Here is a 21,158-nt window from a genome sequence, read left to right on the forward strand (position 1 = left end):
GGAGATTAGGTTTTAAGCCTTTCGTGCTTGCGAGCCAGCCTTGCACATTTTGATAACCAATATGTAGCAGCTCGGAGGAGAAAGCTGAGGTCTCTCCATTTTTTCCCCGACTGGGGAAGGCCACATCTAAATTAGTGTTAGAAAACAACCTTGGGGTTCGGGAATGGAGGGAACAATCACTTAGCTGATAATGCTCAGAAATGACAAGAGTTCATCTCCAACCACGACCCCGGAGTGGAGGTGGGGTCTGCACCTCCCAACCTGCCTCCTCCCCTCCCCTGTGCCTGTCCGAAGAGGCTGGAGACTGCCCTCCCGAGAGCCAGGCTTGTCCTCCATGTCTTGTCGACTGTGTCTTCCCTGCCTGAAGGTCACGTCTGCACCTGGTGATTTCCCAGGGTGCATCGGGGTGAGGACCTTGGCAAAAGTCGCTGCACACAGGCATGTTATTAGCATGCCGGTGTGATAGCAGCATTTAGTCATTAATATATACATATAAAATCTGCAGCAATGTTTAAAAGTACTACCCAGATATAATTTGTGTACCTTACTTGTTTAAAGTGCAGAATTCAGTGTTTCTGGTAAATTTACAGAGTTCTGCAACCAACACCACAATCTAATTTTAGAACATTTTCATCAGCTCAGAATGAAACCTTGTACTCATTAGCAGTCGTTTGATATTTCCTCTAGCCCTGCTTTAGGCCACTAGTAATCTACGGCTTGTCTACATCAATTTGCCTGTTCCCAGGCATGTTAGGTATGGGATCATGTATTACATGGTGTGTCGAGTAGACATTCTTTCTTTCTTTCTTTCTTTCTTTCTTTCTTTCTTTCTTTCTTCTTTTTGAGACAGAGTCTCGTTATGCAGCTCAGGCTGGCCTTGAGCTCACCTTGTAGCCCACATTGGTCTCACTCCCAGTGACCCTCCTGCCTCTCAGCCATGCACCGCCATGCCTGGCTGAGTAGACATTTTCATTAAGCATAATGCTTCTGAAGTTCACCCACACTGTAGCATGTATCAACACTTCCTTTAGTGGATGGCGATTTGTAGTATATGCATGCAATGAACTACTATAAAGTGATTTAAAAAAAGAGGACTAACTGTGCTGGGCAGCACCACATGAGTTAACCTCGCAGTCCTTCTACGGACTCTAGCAGATACCAAGTTCCATACCGTGCGACCCATTTCTATGAAGTTCAAGAAGGGGCAAGAGAGTCAGCAGGATGGAAATCAGAGAAGTGATTCTCTCTGGGGAGGACGGGTGGTTACAGCCTGAGAAGAGAGACGGGACGAGTTCTCAAGGCCTTGAAATGTTCCGTAGTGACACAGCACAGACAGAACTTACTTCAGCATTCATTCAGGGGCACTCTGAATGGTAGTGGGTGTGAAGCGCTCTCCTGTATGTTAAATTTTAAATTGTGGTTAAAAAAAAAGAAGTCTATGAAATTTTGATTCTTAACCTTTTCTGAAAATATTATATACAGATCAGAGAATAAACCTAAGTGTTTTACTTGATGAATTCTCAAAGAGCAAGCACATCTTCCAGCACCCAGTTCAAGAAACAGAAGCCCTGTCTTGGCCTCTCCTAATTATTAACCTCTCCTTCTTCTCTAAATATCTAACATCATGATTTTGACTGTGGTGTAGCTGTCAGCCTTATGTAACTAGAAGCACACAGAGTGCTTTCTTTCATATTGGATTTCTTTTGGTTGACGTGATTGTGAGAGTCACCCACATGCACGCAGTAGTAGATCATTCATTTTGTTCTTGTTGCTTAATCTGTGACATGAGCAGACCTCAGATTATTTATTCATTCTAACACTGGTGGATGTCTGGGTTGGTTCCAATACGGGCAGTTATAAATAGTTTGCCACCAGGATGTGTACTTTTTTCTGTAGGTTATAGATCTAGAAGTGAAATTGTTCTGTTATAGTGTAGAGACCAGCTTTTTGAAATGCTTTTAGCACTTCATTTCTTAATATACTAGTACCTTAGTTCAGGCTGCTGTAATCAACTTGGTTGCTTAAATAGTGAACACTTATTTCTCACTGTTCTGGTGCTTGTAAGTCCATGATCAGGGTGCCAGAGACCCAGAATCTGATGAAGACATCTTCCTGGCTTGCAGAAGCCACATCTGCTCTCTGTGTGCTCATCAGGTAGAGAGCGGAAAGTGAGAACAAGCCCGGATGTCTTCTTATGAGGGTGCTAATCCTACTCATGCATTCATTACCGCCCATAAACTCGCTGCCGGGGACTGGTGGAGCACGCTTCTGGGTGGGTCACGGAAGAGCGCCTTAGGGTAGGGTACTCGGTCCCTCGCCCCTTTCTCTGACACTGTTCCCCTACTCTGCTTCTTGGCTGCCATGAACTAAGCAGCTCTGCCCCATGTACCCTTCTGCCATGATGTATCTGCCAGCTGTCCATGGACTGAATCCCCTTAAAATGTGAGCCAAATTGTAGCTTTCCTCCTTTAAGTAATGGATACTGTTGGACAGGGAAGCTAATACCCTCTTGCACTAGTCAAGAGAGGCCTGGGTCAGTTTCATTTTTTGAGATTCCTATTGGTTATCGGCCGAAAGTTTATACCTCCTTCAAATTCATGTGCTGATATTCTAATCCCAATACGATATTGTAGAACGTGCTCCTCAGCCAATCAAGTTGATAATCCAGCCTAACTACCGCTCAGAGTTCAGTGTTCCCCTCCTCAGGGCTGGCCCCAGTCCGCCCGGTCCTGGCCAGCACTGACCTCTCCGAGCCTCATAGCCTGTCTTCCTCTCCCAGACAACCATGAGCCCCTTGAGGGCAGGAGCCATGCCCTGCCCCTCATTCGAGAGAGCCCAGCTTCCAGCACTGTGGCCAGAGTGGGAATCCTTGATAAATATTTGATTTAATAAGTGAGCGGATATAAGATCCAGCCAGCCATCTAATTCTTGGGTGAAGTTGAGAAATCCATTAAATTTTGAAAACTCATATATTTTTTATCTTTGCTTTCAGATATCAAATGGATCCACTATAAAAGTCTTTAAGAAGATAGCAAATTTTACTTCAGGTAACCAATATAACGTTGTTAACCTTTTGTTCTTACCCAGCTTTATGAAGGACTGCTTTTTTCCTTCCTCTGATGTATCGTCACCAAAGTGAGATGGAACTGATGCTATGTAATTCTCTGAAAGCTGAGAAAAGCTGGTTCAATCTGTTTCTAGTCCTCAGACTGTGGGCCCGGTGAGAAGAAAGAAAGGAAACTGTACCCTGCGGTTGGCCCTGCCAGCCCGCACAAAGGAAGTTGTTGCTTGTTAACGTCTCTAAGCTCAGGGCTGGGCCTGGCCTCATAGCTCTTCCCCACTCCTCAGTGGGGTGGAGGGCACTGGGAAGATCCCCTAGGAAACTGAGAAGGAAGTAAAGAATCATGTGGCCCTCGGAGTGCTGCACAAAAAAGATAATCTGTGTGGAGAGGCCTGTTATCTGGGAGGCAGCATTTGCAAAGTTCCCAGAAAGTAGAGAGAAGCTAAGAGGAAGCTGTGATGGAAGAGCAACAGAGCAGTCTGCGGAGTGCTGGTCCACCTCCCTGAGAGCCAGCAAGCATGGTCACAAGGCCTTGAGAAAATCTCCAGGGCATATTCTAGGTTTGCCTCCAGATAAGTGATACCCCAGCAAAGGCAATCAGTTTTCAGCCCCACAAGGGTTCTGGGCCTCTCCCTGGCTAGGGGCAGGGCTTCCTGGCTGGTAGAAGGAGCTTGGTGACCCAGCATGTGGCCGGCACAAACCGGGACTGCCGGACTAAGATGATGCGGCAGCTCTTGGTAGACTCCTGCCGGGACTCTGGCCTCCCAGTGCTCCATCAGGCTACGGTGAAGACACCCCAGGAAGGCGGCTGTCGCTGCAGGGGTGATGGCAGCCTCCTGCTGTGAAAGAGGCAGAGCGATGGGTTTTCAGGTCTCAAAGAGTAGGCCTTTGGAAGAGCCTGCTGTTTGGGGATCGAAGAGCAGAATCTGAGGTTTGGATTTCTTCATGGGCCTCCGGGTGTCGGTACTTGTGCCACCTCCCTGCCCAGTCCAGCTGAGGCCCCACCTTCCTGCCCGTACCCCAGCTTCACCCCCAGACCTAGCATCAGCCCTGGGTTAGAACCCAGCGGCGGCTGAACCCAGCTATCCTTAGCTCTTCGGAACCTGCATCCGGGCAGCCCCAGGAGAATGGCACTCGGCAGCAGTCCGTGTCACCACTTCACTGTGCCAGGGACCTCAAAACGTCCTCCTCCCGCTGGGTCTCTCGGGGGGCTGAGCTGGGGTGTTCTCCAGGTCTTCCCCTCAGCCCTGAGCACACAGAACTTGGCATCAGCAGCTGGCTTCTCTGTGTACAGAGAAATCCTAAGTCTGCCAGCACCCCAGCACCCCAGCACCCCGCATCAGCCTCCTGTGCCTGCTGCCCTCCTCCTGCCTTCCGCTGCCTCCTTCCTCCTGCCCAAGGCCAGCGTCCACCCCGTGCTTCAGATGCCTCTGTCTCTCTGACCACCCAAGCTCGCCTACGCGTCACCTGTGAGCCCGCAGAGGTTTTGTAAATGGGCCGTTTTTGCTCCTCTTGCCGGCTACTCTTCCCACATTAGCCTTCCAAGATGGCCCGGTTGCTCTCATTTTCAGGTGCCCCAGCCCTCGTCCCTGTTCCTCCCCACCTTCCACTCCTTCCCCTCTGCACTGAACTTTCTCCCAAGTTTCCCTCCTCCGCTCCGTGAGCTCCATCACGTGGCCCTTCTCATTTTCAATTTTTTTTTCTTTGAGATCTTGCTATGTAGTTGAGGTTGGCCTTGAGCCCAGGCTGGGTTCAGCCTCCACAGACATGTGCCTCCAGGCCCAGGCCTCCCGGATCCTAGACAGGGTGGCCTGCCTTCCCCGCCATGCACGGCCTCCCCACTCACCCAACTAACTGCTCACTTGGCTCCAACCTCCCTTCCCGGGCTGAGGGTGGTTCCTCGTGAGGCGCTACCAGTCACGGGTGTCTTCTTCGAAATCCTTCCCACAATTAGGAGTAAGTAGTTGACTGCGTAATTAGTGGTTAGCTATCTCGTGTGGACTAGAACGAGCATTCCATGAGGCTGGGCTGGGGTGCCTGCGGCCCCTGAAACAGAGGAGGTACTCAGGGGTATTTATTAAAGACGGGCCTGAGCCCTCCTGCCCCAAACCCAGCAGGTGGCTGCTCCACCTGTTTGAGCTCCTCCAAGAGGACAGGGAAGCTGCCACTAGCTCCTGTCCCTGCTCCAGGCCCCAGGACCCCTGCAGAAGGGCTCTTGGGTTGATAGCATAAGGGGGGCTTCTTAGGAGAAGGCCAGTTAGCCGGTGGGTGATTTACTAATGGACTGTTTTCTCCCCTCCGCCTGCCTCCGGCTCGCAGATGTGGAATACACCGATGAACACTGCCATTTGGTGAGTTGAGCTTTCTCCTGCTCCTGGCTGAAATCGCATGCCTTCTAGGCGTGGGTGGTCGCCTTGGGTGACGCTGCCACTCTTACCTTCCCTTTAGATTTTACCAGATTCGGAAGCCTTCCAAGATGTGCAAGGAAAGCGACATCGAGGGAAACACAAGTTCAAAGTAAAAGAAATGTATTTGACAAAGCTGCTGTCGACCAAGGTACACGTACTGTTCCGGAGCGCTTCCACGGGTACCTTGGGGGTGTATGATGTGTTTGACTTAATTTCCACTGAAGTGTGAAAATGTTACAAACCTCTTGTGCCTTCCCACAAAGCAAAATGAAAGTTTAAATTGTAAACACTTCTTATCCCCTGCTTTTCTCTTCTTTCCTTCTTTTTGTAAGAAACTGTAAAGATAACAGCACTTTACCAATTTCGACCACAGCATCTTCAATCAGGGATTTTAATATTGTTCCAAGTTCTTTTACCCACCTTCTTGCTATTGTTATTTTTTAGGTTGACAGGATAATTATCCCTTTTTTGGCTTGCTATTATAGATAAGCAATAAAACTCCTTTGAATTGCAAATAAAATGAAGGGAGGGGAATCAATGACTATAAACCTAGTAAATCTCACCGATTTTGGAAATTTTTTTTATATTAGGAATTCTGCTCACACATAAAAAAAAGTGCCAGATGTGAAAGCCAGTGGGATATCAAATCAGGAGCAAATGTGACTTTAGGTGGCTTTCTATGCGATGAACAGAAGTCTGTGGTGATTCTTCCCTGAGATGACTAGCTGTATAATTCCTGCGATCTAGCCTGTCCCTGGTGAACTTGCAGGGCGTCCTTCTTAGATTACAGATGGAGAGAACTGCCTTAGGGTTTAGGAGATTTTCTGAGCGGGCTGAGGACAGCCCAAGCCTTTGGGTTTTTTTCAGCTGTCCCAGAGGGCTCAGCCAGTTTTTTGTTTGTTTATTTGTTTTATTTTGTTTTTGTTCTTTAATAAAATACCAAAGGCTTTGGAAAGCACACAGTAAAACCCTATCATGGAAATACAGGCAGCAGGAAAAATTCCGGAGACAGCAGTATCTCCTGAGTTTTCCAGGATGACCATGACTTATAGGAGCCAAACGTGCCTGGCTCCTCGGCTCCTGTATCCGGGCCTGCAACTGACCTGTCCAGTGCTAGAGACTGCTAAGGAAGTCTCCCTTCTTCATGATTGCTGAGACATCATAAGACATCATAAGCAAGAGGCTTATGAACCAAATCTGGAGCTGGGCTCTGACGTTCAGAACATTCAGCCCTTACCGCGTTGGCCTCCCTTGATGATTTTACGTTTTCTTTTCGGTTTTTCTCTCTTTGGCACATCATTTTCTCTGGGCTTTGGCATTCTGTTCTGTTTTCAAAACCAGTGCCATATTTTTTCATGTCCTGTCCCTCATGCTCTTTTGTCTTGCAGGTGGCAATTCACTCTGTGCTTGAAAAACTTTTCAGGAGCATTTGGAGTTTACCCAACAGCAGAGCCCCATTTGCTATAAAATACTTTTTTGACTTTCTGGATGCCCAGGCTGAAAACAAAAAAATCACAGATCCTGATGTCGTACATATTTGGAAAACAAACAGGTGGGAATGTGGGCAGTTACTATTTTCAAGAATCTGGGACAGAAATATTAGCTAAAAGGGGGGCATGCTACCGAAGGGTTCATTTATCTCTGCACACAAATCTTTGGCCCTGGTAAGCTATCAAGTGAAGGGGTTTCTATTTTTAAACAATACATGAAATCATTGCTATGCAGAGGATCCTATTCTTTAGGGTAAAATAAACAAACTGCTATCTTTAATGCATGGAAAAGACTTTATTTAGAATGATAGAACAGCAAAAAAAAGAAAAGAAACATTAATATTTTATGGTTTTTAATCACATAATTTTTCCATAGGAAAAACTCTTTAACTGTCCCTAAAATAATGTTACTTTGCAATGTTCAAGCTGTGTGTCCAAATTCATGCTTTTTTCTCATGTAGTACTCAACTATCAGGAGAATTATAGTCAACAGTTTTTTAGAGTTTTGGGGGTTTTTTGGTTTGGTTGTTGTTTTGGTATTTTAACATTTTACCTTAAGGCAGGATATCCAGACTTCTAAATTTTTCTTTAGGAAGGAAACATGGTTAATTCCCCCGATTTGAAACAGGTTACTGGCACTCACTCAGAGAGTTACAGTGTAGCAGGATGCAAAGCCTCCAAGCACTGGCCAGCCACAGCATTTTAAAGAAGCCTTAAGAGCAGGAGTGGCGGGGCTGAGGTCCAGCTCCCTCCCGTGAATCCAGGTGCACGCAGCTCTCTGCTGCGGCTCACTCCTGTCCCTCAGCCCTGCTGCTGCCACGCCCGCCTGGCACCTAAGGCCACTGTTGTGCGGTTGAGGCGTGGCACCTGCGGGGGGTAGCAGCCATGTGGGGGAGGTGGCGAGCCAGGCCAGAGCTGAGAAGGAGAGCCGGAAGGGCTTCGCATGATCCCAGGTCCACGTGCAAGTGTTTGAGACCCTCCCATGCAGCACCTCTGCTGGGTGCTGGAGTAGAGCAGTGAACAAGACAGACAAACCCACGTCCACACAGAACTTGTGTTCCAGCAGGTGCAGACAGACAGACAATCGAGCGTGTCCCCTGGAGGACATTAAAGGGGACGAGTGTGGAGGAGGAAGTGGGGAGGGAGGGTAGCGAGCACCGGGCCGGGTGGCCAGAGGCCCCACGCACACTTAAGTTGAGAGGTAACCGTCAGGAGCTGTGGGTGAAGAATCCAGGGAGACAGCGTCACACGTGGGGGACGAGGTCAGGCCTGGGAGAACTCATCGAGAGGCTCCCCGCTGCCCAGCACCACGGCCCTGGCCACCTGCAGCCCCTCCTCCTGCGTCTCAGGCGTGGTGCTGGACCCTGTCTGGCTCTGAGCACTGTGCCGGGCGGCTGGTAGTTTGCAGACGGTCGGCTGTCTGTGGATGGCTGTGTGCCACAGGACCTTCTGCTCTGTCAACAGCCTTCCTCTTCGCTTCTGGGTCAACATCCTGAAGAACCCTCAGTTTGTCTTTGATATCAAGAAGACGCCACACATAGACGGCTGTTTGTCAGTGATCGCCCAGGCATTCATGGACGCCTTTTCTCTCACCGAGCAGCAGCTGGGGAAGGTGAGGCCCCGTTTTGAAATTTCGTACATACACCGCTGTGAGTCTAAAGCACGATGTCTTATGAACATTCAGATAATAGACACTTGACCTAAACCACCCCGGCCAAAACAAAATAGTCACTGGTGGTGACTGTGAGTTTGCTTTTCTTTAAAATCTGCCCCCATTTAATATTTTTTATCTGTTTTGTTTTCTTTTTGATTTTTTATCTTTTTCTTTTTTATCGGTACCGGGGGTCGAACTCGCGACTACCTGCTTGCAAGGCAGGTGCTTATGCCGCTGAGCTAATGAGACAGGGTCTTGCTATGTAGTCAGGCTGGCCTTGAACTTGCTTATGAAGGCCAGGCTGGCCTGGAACTCAGTGATCCTCCTGCCTCAGCCTCTTGATGTTGGAATTATAGATGTCTCATCATACCCAGCTCCTATTTACTTTTGTTTTTAATCTCATTCATAAAGTAAAAACAAAAATAATTAGCCTCACCCTATTGCAGCATTGTGCCTCTGAAAAACTACCATGAAGTAGACATTTTCCCTGTTTCTTAGAAAAACATTGAAAGAACACTGACAAACTAACCCAAACTATGACACTGTTAATGTTTGCCCAGGTCAGTTCCATCTGGATATATTGTTAAAAGTCTGTTTTAGCTTATAAGGAGGAAAACCTTGTCCGAGACTTCTCATAATACTAGTTTTCCAGTTTATAATCAAGTCATAAAATGGCTTTCCTTTGGTTTTCTTTGCTGATAAAAAGCCCCGAGAAAGCAAAGAAAGATAAAAATACAGAGCAAGCTCTGAAAAAGATATTTTGGTCTTTCCCAAGCACTCCAAAATAAATTAAACCGCGCACTAGCTGTACCTAATGGCTTTCAGAAGCCTCTCTGAAGTCGCAGAAGTGGCTCTTTGCGAGGAGGATCTTCATAGCACCAGGACTGAATGTAGCTGACGCACGGGTACCTCAGATACCGGGCCAGTGTCAACTCTTTGTCACCACTTTTTTTGCAAAACAAACTGCCTCCTGCCTTGTCTTCCCTCCGGCAGCCTGGGCTCTGGCGGTGGGATGCTCAGCATCCTCTGGCCTTCCATCCTCCACCCCGTCCTTGGTTACGGTTTCCGGCCCCCTTTAGGAGTCCCCACCTTGCTTCTGCTCCACTCCCGCCCCGCCGGGATAACGTCCACCTCCTCTCCTCACGGTGTGCTGTCCGTGCCTGCTGTCCAGCCTTCCCCTCCCCATTTTCACCGTGGCTCAGGTGTCTTCCTCAAACATCAGTCTGACCTCGCCTGCCTTCCGCTGAGCCGCTGGAGAATGTCCCCTGTGACCCCCGACTGATGTCTGCAGGGCCAAGTGCACCCTTCTGCTCCACCTCGGGCCCCTTGCGGCCTCGTCCTGTATCGGCACCCTCCCCGTGTGCCCACCTCCATCCCTCAGGTCTTTCCTGTCTCACAAGCCTTGTGTCTCGTCAGTCCCATCCATTCATTCTTCATTCATTCATTCATTCATTCATTTATTCATTCACGGTTTCCTGATGTGAGCCAGAAACTGTGGGAGGCTCACATCAGCCCAGCTGCTTCCTGCAGGAACTTTCCCCACGCATTCCCCACCGGGCTTCCTTCACCTAACTGATCAGGTTTGTCTTAGCACAGCACACTGGAAAACATGTGCGTGTTTGTTGACTCATAGGAAAAAGTCATTTTTGGATTATGTACCAGGCTCTTGGTATGGTTTCTCACAAGTACCTCACAAGTCCAAGTCGTTATCGTGACCCTTATTGTGTAGCTGAGGACATGGGTGTCCTGAGGTTATGTCCCGCCTGAGGCCACAGAGGAGTTATAGACACTGATTTGTCCACCACTGTGACTTTTTTGATAGCCTGATTATTTCTGTCACAGTTGACACTGTAAACCTGTCTTCCCCATTAGACTGTGAGCTTCTCCAGGGCAGGTTCCAATCATCTTCATCTTTGTACACTCAATGCCTGCCCAACACACCTGGCCGTTACTGAGTGAATGAATGACCACATTATTCTACCCAAACTTGACAAGAGAATCGCAGTAATGTCTCCATCAAGGCCTCCTTCAGAAGGACTCATCAGGCCACTCACTGAGCCACGGGATTCTACAAGACGCATTAGGCTGACCATTAACTCACCTACTTCCCCCAAGGAGAATTTTTAAAAATTTTATTACAAAAATAATGATTTCTTAATATAAAACCTTCACTTACGTGCTCTTTAAATATCATCACGATTATGATTACATAAAGCCATTAAAACTGCCAGGGAACCTTTGCAGATTCAGACATCAGAGCCACCAGTACTAACGACTGTGCGCTTCCTTGAGGGAACGAGAAGGTCTTTGTAAGGGACGAGCTGCAAAATCTGCCACTGCCAATTACTTCCGAGCTTCCCAGTTATATAAAGGGTTCAATCAGAAGTACAATCGAGTCTTTTATAAATGCCAAAGTCACTGGTGGGTGAGGGCGAGAGCAAATGTTTTAATTCAGGCTTTTTACGACCATTAGTAACGAACTATGATTGAAATAAGTTCCATTGTTACAGTAACTCGAAATCATGCAAAAATAATAATTTAGTTCTTTTGAGAGGAAGGCAGAATATATTAGCATTTAATCTGCCCAAAAAGAACAGTGACTCACCAGAACTATCTAGATGGCAGCCAGTCAGTCACCGTTCGCTGAGCCTCCTGCGTGCAGCCTTGTTGGCAGGAGGAGTGCTGGTGCTGGAGGTTGGGCTCCATTGTGCTGTTACAGATTCTCCGTGGATTTTTATGTGGGCGTGGTTGCTTTTTCTGTTTTTCAGGAAGCACCAACTAATAAACTTCTCTATGCCAAGGATATCCCAACCTACAAAGAGGAAGTAAAATCTTATTATAAAGCAATCAGGGATTTGCCTCCATTGTCATCTTTAGAAATGGAAGAATTCTTAACTCAGGAATCTAAGGTATCATCATTAAAACCAGAAATAAGCTTCTATGTGGTGATTTTTGTTTTCATTTCGGAGTCTCTCCACAAGCTTTTCTTTCTCTTAGAAACACGAAAATGAATTTAATGAAGAAGTGGCCTTGACAGAAATCTACAAATACATCGTAAAGTATTTTGATGAGGTAAGCTTTTACTTAACATCTTCTTTTTAACCTATGGGTCAGTCCCAAAGACTTGGATGTAGCGTTCAGTAGGTCTCAGGACAGCTCTGGCGTCTGCAGCAGCCAGAGGGAGGCCAGGAAGCTTGTCTGAGCTGGGGTCCTGGCGCCAAGCCAGACCCAGCACACGGCCCCGTCTTGTCTTGAAATCGTGTGCCCACCAGCCTGCATCTACATCTGATTCATGGGACCTACAGCCACTCTGACTCAAGTTAACTCTGATGAGTAAATTGTGGCTTTGTTCAAGGGGCCAACTTAGGCGTCACTGTAATCTGCTAAAAATGAAAGCCAAGCCTAGATTCTGTATTCAGTCTTTATATGAAACTATGACATGTTTCTAACATAAGCAACTATTTCAGTAACAACTGTTTTAATTCAGGCTTTTTACAAACATTAGTAATGAACTACCATCACCTTTATGTTAGTTCTCCTTAACCTAGATGCGTTGTTTCCAAATATATGTTAATTCCCCCTTCCCTGATTCCCCCCACTCAGTCATGCTGGGCCAGGCTATCCATGTCAATGGTGAGAATAGCTCACCAATTCCATTTGCTACTTGAAGATCAAGTGAAGAGCTAAGGTAGGGTAGAGGCAATGAGTTCCTTAAACATGATAAGCATCCCTCTTTCCAAGGGTGAGAAGGGAAGCCCTGTGAAGGGCTGGGGAGGGGACGGAAGGGGCTACACTGTCCAGGAGGGGAGGGCGGGGGAAGTGCTGGTACTGAGGAGGATGCCCCTGCCTGCTGCATTGAAGGACAAATACATGCCTGCATGTTGGCTGCCCAGGAATGCTTGCTGTGCTTGGAATGGCTGTGACCTAATGCATAGAGCAGGACCTTGGAAGTCTGGTCTCCTATTTGTAAGCAAATAGTTGGTATTTCTTGAGGTCCTCTATTTTAAGCTAAAGTGTTGTTGATCCTGTGATAATGACTTAGCAAAACAACTTGCAAAGTGAGTATGTAAATAATTGAGGACAGTGTTAGCATCTGTTTCATACAGATTGTACCATTCACAGCATCAGGAATGAAAAAAAAAAACACCCAGAATTACGATGCTAAAACCACAATATCTAAAATAACTGTTCTAATTGTCAACAGATTCTAAATAAACTAGAAAGAGAACGAGGGCTGGAAGAAGCTCAGAAACAACTCTTGCATGTGAAAGTCTTATTTGATGAGAAGAAGAAATGCAAGTGGATGTAAGCAGCCTGGGGCCTGGCTTAATGTGGCAAAGTTCTTCAGACGACTTGGGAGCAAAATGGCGCTTGAGCTACTCTGTGTCGTTAATTTTTTAGGTTTGCACAAAGGTTCCACTTTGAGCACTGTCTTTTTAAGAGGCCAAGGCACATGCACAGCTTTTAGTAAGCGTATCGACCACTGTGCCTGTGTGTGTACTGTGGGAACCCTTCCGTAAATAGAGCTGAAGTGGTTGTTGCAAACAGCCTCGTTGTTTACAGAGAATACAGGGCCAGTAAGCAAGTGTCAGTACTGTCCTGACGGTCTCCACTTAAGCACAATGATATCTAAGTGGTTTTGCTGGACTAGTACAGCGGTGTAGCACTTGTAACTACACCACACCTCTGCAGCAAAAGGGATCCTGCCAATGCTCAAAGCAAGACGTGAACTGAGTCATTTGGGAACGAGGTGGCGGCGTTAGGGCAACCTCCAGGGTTTGCAGCATTGAAACTTTCCCCAGTAGTTCTTGGAAAAGCTGACCGCAGAATTTGGTGGTGTGTACACTTAGCATTTGTGAGTGTGTGTGTGTGTTTAAACCAAAAACTAACAGTGTTGCAACATTGTTGAAAGGGCTCGTGTTTTTCAGTGGTCGCCAACTGCACCCCATCCACCTCACCTCCAGTTTTCACCCAGGAGCTCTAAAGCAAGGAGAGTGAGTGGGCGTTCCCAGCCCAACAGTGGTTTACCCAGACCCCTGGTCCTGATGTATGTTCCTTTTTTATTTATCTTTTCACACTCAATGTATTTGATGGTGGACATGTTGGGTATTGTAAAAAAAATACTAATTTTATTTAAAAACCTTTGATCAGATCGATCTGTGTAAGTGTAAGTCACTCTAATCCTGTATTTCTATACTAGTGGCTCCTTGCTTTAGATTCCTGGTGAACCCTGTGGTTATAAATACTTGTGTGTGATTTAAAAAAAAAAGATACATTTTACATTTCATCAAATTGCTGTTCACACTGGAGTATTATATATAAATAAATATATATTTGAGGCCTAAGGCCTGAAAAATATTAGTAGACAACTTGGTATCTTAGTCTTACTATGTACTTTTGGAAATTATTCCTTACAGGAGAAAGAATTTTAAATACTCATTCATGCCTTTCTTTTTAAAGAACTCCCTATCCAGTTATACTGTAGTCTTTTTATTGCTGAGATTTTTATTCCTGAATTTTTGCTGCTCATGACCAATTTTAATACCACTGTGTTTTCCTTCTATTAAAGCAGAAGAAGTAAAAAGTGTAATTGGCAACTCTCAAGCTTTCCTTGTGGCAGGCACCTTTCACCCTTGGTGCTCTAAGTCCCTGATCTAAAAAAAAAAAAAATTCAGGTAGCAAACAAAACATCGATCACACATTCCTTAAACCCATCTACCAACACTGTACGGAACATCAGAACTGAAATGTGAATTTGTCTTAGGTAAATGCAGTTCTGTTTCTTGACATCTGGTAAAGAGTGAGAAAGATGACACCTTAGCAAACGGTCCAGAGAAAGCAGTAGTCACTGCCCTGACAGGCACCATCCCAATACTGTGCTTCTGACCACTGTCTGTCCAATGGACACATCTCAAAAATACTACCAAATAGGTTACTCTTGAGTATAAGGTGAGAGGTCCGGTCCCCATCCAAAGCTGCTACAGTCTTCAAAGAGGTGAAGGCATTCGGAAGAGAACAGTGATAGGAGAGTTGAGAGGCAAGGGTAGGAGAGTTGCCCAAAAGACTTCCCTCTCTCTAGGGTCCAGAGAACTCCAAGGACGAGCTCCAGCTTTATCTAAGTATGTACCGAATGCTCCACGAGGGTGTCCCTGTCCAGCTCTCTGGCACACGAGCCCTGCATGGAGACTTTGCTCCTCTTCCAGGGACTGTGCTGTTTGGAACTTTGGGCAAGTCACTTACCTCTTTGTGCCTCGATTTCTGTATATTTCTAACCTACCTCACTGAGGGGGTGTGAAGATTCACTAATGTATGTAGCGTGTTTGTCAATCCTCCAGTGAAGAGCACTGTCTAGATCACACTTTGGATCACACTAGCCAAATGCAGGAAATGGCCAAATCAGATGTGTGCTGAAGACAATCAGTCACTGGGGCTCATTTAAACAGCAACTAGAGAAACAAATGGCAAACAGTATCTATTTTCAAGTTTCTTTGCATATTTTTTGGTGCAAAACAATTCATTTATAAATTTGTTTTCTAACAGTAGCGTCTACAGCAGCATTTAAAAATTAATTCTGTTACCTTTTCTGTATTAGAATTGAAAGTCTATTTCTTATTGTATACCTGATTGAAGCTGTACTTGGAGATGAATGTTTTAAATGTCTATATCCAAAAATAAACATTTTGATGTAACTGTGGACTGTTGGTCTTTTGTTCCCAATTTGCTAGCTATAATAGGTTTTTTATTCTTAGTGGTAGCATAGAAATTAATTTTCAAAAGCAAAGTGTCACTGTATATGCTGCGTGAATAAGCAGCCCATTATGCAATAAATAAACCTGGTTTCTTGATAAATGAAGCCAGCGGCTGCTCACTGCATTCCCTTCCTCCACTACGGACTTGGACTTTCTGACTATGATGTCTCCTGGATAATGCTTTGCTAGGTTGACATGAAATTATTCCAGCAGAATTCTTCAAAAAGATGTGACATAAAAAGCTTCCCAAGAGTGTGCAGTGAGAAACAAAGCAAATGAAGGCATATTTAGAGACACAGAACAATGAAGCGTCATCATTTGGGTGGATCCAATAAGACACCTAAATCCTTCTGGAGGGGCCCGCTGCGTTCCGCCAGCGTGAGTCCTTGTTTAAGCAGCCATGGCATTTAATTTTGTACCGATTGCAACTCAAAAAAGCCATAATCAGTGACCTAGTAAACTGCTATACATACAGTGGGTTATTTGTTTGAAATGAAATTAAATGCAAAACATTAATTAGAAAAATATTTATTGTAAGCTCTTTAATAAATTATGTGCACACAGCTTTTTGAAAAGGTAGACTTTTGCAATGAATGTCTGAGTTTTTTATGCCATCTTTTAAATTGTCATATTTTCTCCCAAAACTATAGGTTTATAACTCTTATTGTAAACCACAATAAGAATTTACTGTCTTTGTTATCGTTGAGCACCTCAAAGATAAGGAAAAAGGAACTTTTAAGACATATTTCAAGCAAAATACCAAAAAATTCAAAGTAAAGTCAATTTTATAACTTGATTTCCTAGTTAGTTGCTTTTATCAATTTATTTTTATAGTCTCAAAAGGCCATTAATATATATTCTAAATATCTGAAACTGTCTTTTAATGCTTCGTTTGTCATAACTGGTCTTTTCTTCTTGAGGCACATTCAAGTACTTTGGCAAACAGCAGCGAAGCAGCTCAACGCCTGGTACTTAAGCTTCACATTGTGCCGCGGCTGAGAGCTCATCGCTTTTGATCTGTCCATCTGTACGCCAGGACCGTCACTCCCCGGGAGACCCGAGCTCCTCCAGTTGTCTTCTCTGTGTTGTTTCTAGTTCTTCTAGTCTTTTGCGCAGGAGAGAGAGTTCTCTTTGATGTTGTTCCTCCTTAAAGCAAAAGAAATTGTCAGAAAACCCCGAAGCCTCCTCTCACAGGCCTGCAGCAATGGCAGGGAGCAATGTCCACGCCAGCAGTGTGGAGAGCAGCACGGTGAGCTGCTGACCTGGCGCCAGATCCAGCCTGCTCCTCTCTAGGTGCGGAATTCACTGCAGGGCAAATTAGAAAATGGCGCACTTACGTGGGAACCTTGAAACAAGACCCGAGTTTTACCGTTTATTACAAACAAAGCACTGGGTTTGAGATTCAATTCAATGCCTAAAATCTGTGCTTATAATATAAAACACAATCACTTAGTCCCTCTAAAAACCATTCAGTCAGTTTGATTCCTTCAAGATTTTGGGGACTTGATACACAGAAAGAGGGCAGGTTTGGAAAGCAGACAAGTTTAAAACTTTGTCATTTATTAAGCAACTTTAGGCAAGTCACTTCACCTTTCTGACTAGCTTCTTCCTCAGTGAACTGGACGGGGCACGGTGGCACATGCCTATACTCCCAGCATCTGAGAGGCTGAGGCCTGCCTGGCTACACAGTGAGCTCAAGGCCGGCCTAAACTGCACAGCGAGACCGTCTCACAAAAAACAAGCTAAACCAGTATCTTCCCTCAAAGCATCTTTCACAGTATTACACTAAATGCAAAACACGCATCACACTGCATTAGTAAACGCTCAGCAGGAATATGAGGAAGTTTCACAAAGTCTGCCGTGCGCAGAAACTCATCACACCTTTCTTACCTATTTTGCCCAACAGGGTGTTTTACTCCCAGCACCATCCTTAAAAGACAGAACAAATTCAGAGCTACTTCTCGGCAAATTTTCAGTCCTCAAGAGGGAAGAAGTCAGGGTTAGCCTGCTGCGTATGGCTGAGATCACATCGGCAGTTTGGGTTTAAACTATTTCAATCAAACGTTTGACTGCTTGCCCTAATGCTCTTACCTGCACGAGAGGCGGGAAGCAGAGCTCCACGCCCGGGGCCATGGCTGACGCCTGAAAGCTAACGGGATTGATGGATGCTGGTGGAGGAATGTTAGGGACCAAAATCAGACTTCGAAATTCATTATGTCTTCTCTGGATATCCTTCAGTCTTTTCTGAAGTCTCGTATATTCTTCAAATGGAACATTTTGTCTTAAAAAGAAAAAAAAAAAAGGTACATTCTTTAAGAGTTACATTCACAGTTTTTCTTTTCTGAGACGCAGTCTTGGTATGTAGCTCAGGCTACCCTTGAGCTCACTATGTGGTCCAGGCTGGCCTCGAACTCATGGTGACTGTCCTGCCTCAACTCCCAGTGCTAAGCAAAATTACAGGCGTGGGCCACCATGCCCAGCTTCACAAACTACTTTAAATTGTAAGAGAGTAAGTTCTAAATTATAAGATGTATCTCTATATAAAATACATAAAATTCTACTTAAACAGAAACATTATATATAATTATACATATTGGAGACTATCAATTTATTGTAGTTTTATTTGCCAATTAATCAGATTAAAATTTTTTCCTTCTTTTGCTTTGGTTTCCACCAATGCCCCACCCAGGAATCCCAGAACTAAAGGAGACTCTACCCCAAGAAGGCTTTATCTACAGAAGGAATCAAGAATAAAGAAAATGCTAGGTGAGCTGTGTGGAAGTACAGTTTTTCTAAGTGAAACATGGTCACATACAGAATTTCATTTGTTCAATCTAATTTTATGCAGGTATGATATTGTGATACAGTAAAAATATTAGTATTTGGTCTCTGCTCCTGGTCCCAGGCAGCTCCTGAGACCCTGGGCACCCAGGACTGAAACAACATCTTTTTTAGAGTTATCGCGATGACTGGTAGCTGAGGGGCCCTGGAAAGCTTCAGCATAAGTTCAGGTCACCGGAAAGTCCAAGACATGATCAGGGAGGAGGACTTCCAGGAGCACCCCACCTCCAGCTTCGGGGCGGGGAGAAAAGCTGAAGGCTGAGTCGCTCCCCACTGACCAGGAATGCAGTCAGTTCTGCTTGTGAAATGAAGCTGCCATCAAACCCCAAGGGAACAGCATCGGGGGAGCTCCGGGTCGCTGAACACGGGGAGGTCCTGGAGGGAGACAGACATGCCCGAGGCATGGAAGCTCCACTGGCCGCTCATCCGGACCCTCCGTGATAGTCTCTATGATACACTGTGAGCTGCTTCAGCAAATTCACTGGACCCCAACAAAGGGTCATGGGAAGCCCTGTTCACTGCCTGTCAGCCAGAATCGCAGGTCCCACCCTGAGGCGGAGGCCTCAAGCCTGCAGGATCTGACACTATGCCTAGGAGACAGGCCCTGAATGAAAGTACAGGACACGCAGCCCGTGTGCCCTGCAGAACTGACTGACTGGCGTATGGGAACTCCTCTGCCCCTCTGTCAGCGTTATACTGCCTGTGTGTGAGGAGGAAAAGTATTTGTTTGATCCAAGATCAAACAGTAGGGAACCACAAAGTTGGTGAAGCTACTCAACTTTTTAAAAAAATGACAAAGATAAAAGAAAAGTCTAACTTTCTAGGCCTTCACAGATTATCATTTTTTGAAGATGATTCCTGATCATCAATCATATCAGTAATCAAATATAGTTTGAGTCCTCCGAAATCCTAGAAGACCTATGCCACAACTACTCACTCTCAAATCAACAATACCACATTAATAGAAGAAATAGTGAGTAATTTGGTTTTAAAATGAAATTGGTAGCTTTCTACTTTAAGACATCCTATTATGAAGTTGGCAACAATCCCAATCTAGAAACTTCTAGAATGTTCTTAAAAAAAAAAAGTTAGGGACCAGGGATACGGCTCAGCAGCCTAGCACTTGCCTGGCAAGTGCGAGGGCCTCAGTTTGATTCCTGGTACCAAAAAAAGTCATTCACATTCTGTTAAGAATTACAGCCAATACCAGTGCATATCATAAAATATTACTGCATGATACTATTGACAATTTCCATTACAGAAAACTCTACCGCTAATGAGTTGAATTAAAAATGATTGTATTAACTTGAGTCAAATGAGTCACACAATGCTACTACCGACAGCTTCTCTGCTGAAAAAATGGCAATGCTGGTTATTACCTGTGCTCAGATGTGCTTACAAAACTAGAAGCTATAGCTCAGTCATAGTTTCCACAGCAGGAAACTGATTTTGATTCAAAGTTGTGGCCACGATTTTCAGAATGACACAACAGCCACAAACGCTTTGCTTTTCTCATGTGAGCGTCACGAGCTTGCCTCACTCCTGGATAGCAAATCTCCGCTGTCAGATCCACCATGATGCCAAAACTCTTGGCAGACCCTTTGCTGCTAAGGTGCATTCAGTTAGAAAGGAAAAATGAAGGAATGCATAAGGGGTTATCAAATAGTTTTAGAAATCTTTTAAACCTATATTCCAAATAAAACATAAAGTACATTAAAATGCTCAGAAACGAGGTGCCCTGGCAGCAGAGGAATCACAGGACGCACACACAGAGCTCCCACCTGGTCAGCACCTGATTCTCGGCTTCTAACTCTTCTCTCTTGGCCTCCAACACGTCCACCTTTTCTTGCAGGCGCTTCAGTTTGTTTTCATGAAGAGACTTTCTCTAGAAAAATGATTAATATGATCAAGTATGTGAACAACTTCCTACTCATCAAAACTACACAGTGGACAGTGTTTTAGAGAGGAGTGTTCTCAGCGGCTGCTAGAAAGAGACAGGAGCACACGTGGCTCTTACTGAAAACTGGCAAAGATAATAAAGCGCAGGTTTCCTCACAGCCTCGGCTGACAGAATTACTATGAAGGCCAAATCAGAAAATCGGTGTCAACAGCTCAATTACTACAAATAGAAATCTTCGTCACCCCAGAAGATACGTGTTTACACGAAGTGAAATAAAGTTCAAAGTCAAAGGGATGCTTACAACTGATGTTGCTACCAGAGTAAAAAATTAAAAGATTAGAATACTAAGACAGAGTTTAAATTCCTATCAGTTGAAAAGTATGTCTTTCCAGATATTCAAAGAAAACTATACATAATATACAAAGTGAAAAGTTTCTAAAAGTAAATAATTATGATTTTATTAAATGATATGGAAAAATCTGAGTATAATGCAAAAGGAACACATGAAAAACAGGTAGTATTTTTTCAGTTTCTATAAACACGATTTTGTGGGCTGGGGATTTAGCTCAGTAGCATAAGTACCAGCCTGGCAAGTACCAGGTTGTAAGTTCGATCCCCGGTACCTAACTAAATTAATATAAACAGGATTTTGTTAACTTTTTCAATTATGTGAGCCCAGGGCCTCAAGCATTCTAATTCTAGCACTGAGCTACATCCTGGCACCTTTAGGACAGTGTCTTGCTAAGTTGAGGATAGTGGCCTTAAACTTGAAATCCTCCTGCCTCAGTCTAAAGAGCTGCAATTACAGGCACGTGCGGTCCCACATGCTGCGCTCAGGCTTTGGTGGCGGTGGGGGGTGATCCTGGGGACTAAACCTAAGGCCTTCACACTGAATTACAAGCCCAGCCCTTTTTATTCTTTGTTTTGAAACAGGGTCTCAGTAAAGTCCTAAATTGTCCAGGTTGGGCTCAGACTTGTGGCCCTCGGCTCAGCCTCCTGGAGCACTGAGATTACAGGAAAGCGCCACCTCCGTGGCTGATTTGCTCTGTTTTGTT

The 21,158-nt window shown here is 45.1% G+C and overlaps 2 protein-coding genes across 5 annotated transcripts in view; one reads left to right on the forward strand and one right to left on the reverse strand.

Annotated features, from left to right (window-relative positions):
• Plxnc1 (plexin C1) overlaps nt 1–15,302 on the forward strand; it is a 140,441-nt gene extending 125,139 nt beyond the window's left edge. The window contains exons 24-31 of one of the 2 annotated variants that reach the window (XM_003476281.5): nt 2,993–3,047; nt 5,381–5,412; nt 5,510–5,617; nt 6,858–7,021; nt 8,424–8,571; nt 11,382–11,522; nt 11,611–11,685; nt 12,818–15,302. In XM_003476281.5, the coding sequence (XP_003476329.1) occupies nt 2,993–3,047; nt 5,381–5,412; nt 5,510–5,617; nt 6,858–7,021; nt 8,424–8,571; nt 11,382–11,522; nt 11,611–11,685; nt 12,818–12,922 (828 nt within the window). In that variant the 3' untranslated portion in view covers nt 12,923–15,302. Of the gene's footprint in view, nt 1–2,992; nt 3,048–5,380; nt 5,413–5,509; nt 5,618–6,857; nt 7,022–8,423; nt 8,572–11,381; nt 11,523–11,610; nt 11,686–12,216; nt 12,316–12,817 lie in introns of those variants that run through there. The other variant, XM_063255304.1, reaches the window with a different exon arrangement.
• A 572-nt stretch (nt 15,303–15,874) lies between these two features.
• The window catches only part of Cep83 (centrosomal protein 83), a 137,255-nt gene continuing 131,971 nt past the window's right edge, over nt 15,875–21,158 (reverse strand). For all 3 annotated transcript variants that reach the window (XM_063255307.1, XM_003476275.5, XM_063255306.1), the window contains 3 exons: nt 19,985–20,088; nt 17,454–17,643; nt 15,875–16,508 (listed from right to left, as the gene is read on the reverse strand). In XM_063255307.1, coding sequence (XP_063111377.1) covers nt 16,404–16,508; nt 17,454–17,643; nt 19,985–20,088 — 399 coding nt within the window. In that variant the 3' untranslated portion in view covers nt 15,875–16,403. The remainder of the gene's footprint in view (nt 16,509–17,453; nt 17,644–19,984; nt 20,089–21,158) is intronic.

This window comes from Cavia porcellus, unplaced genomic scaffold (genome assembly GCF_034190915.1).
Source record: "Cavia porcellus strain 051 isolate PalLab524CR breed Dunkin Hartley unplaced genomic scaffold, mCavPor4.1 scaffold_8, whole genome shotgun sequence".
NCBI lineage: Eukaryota > Metazoa > Chordata > Mammalia > Rodentia > Caviidae > Cavia > Cavia porcellus.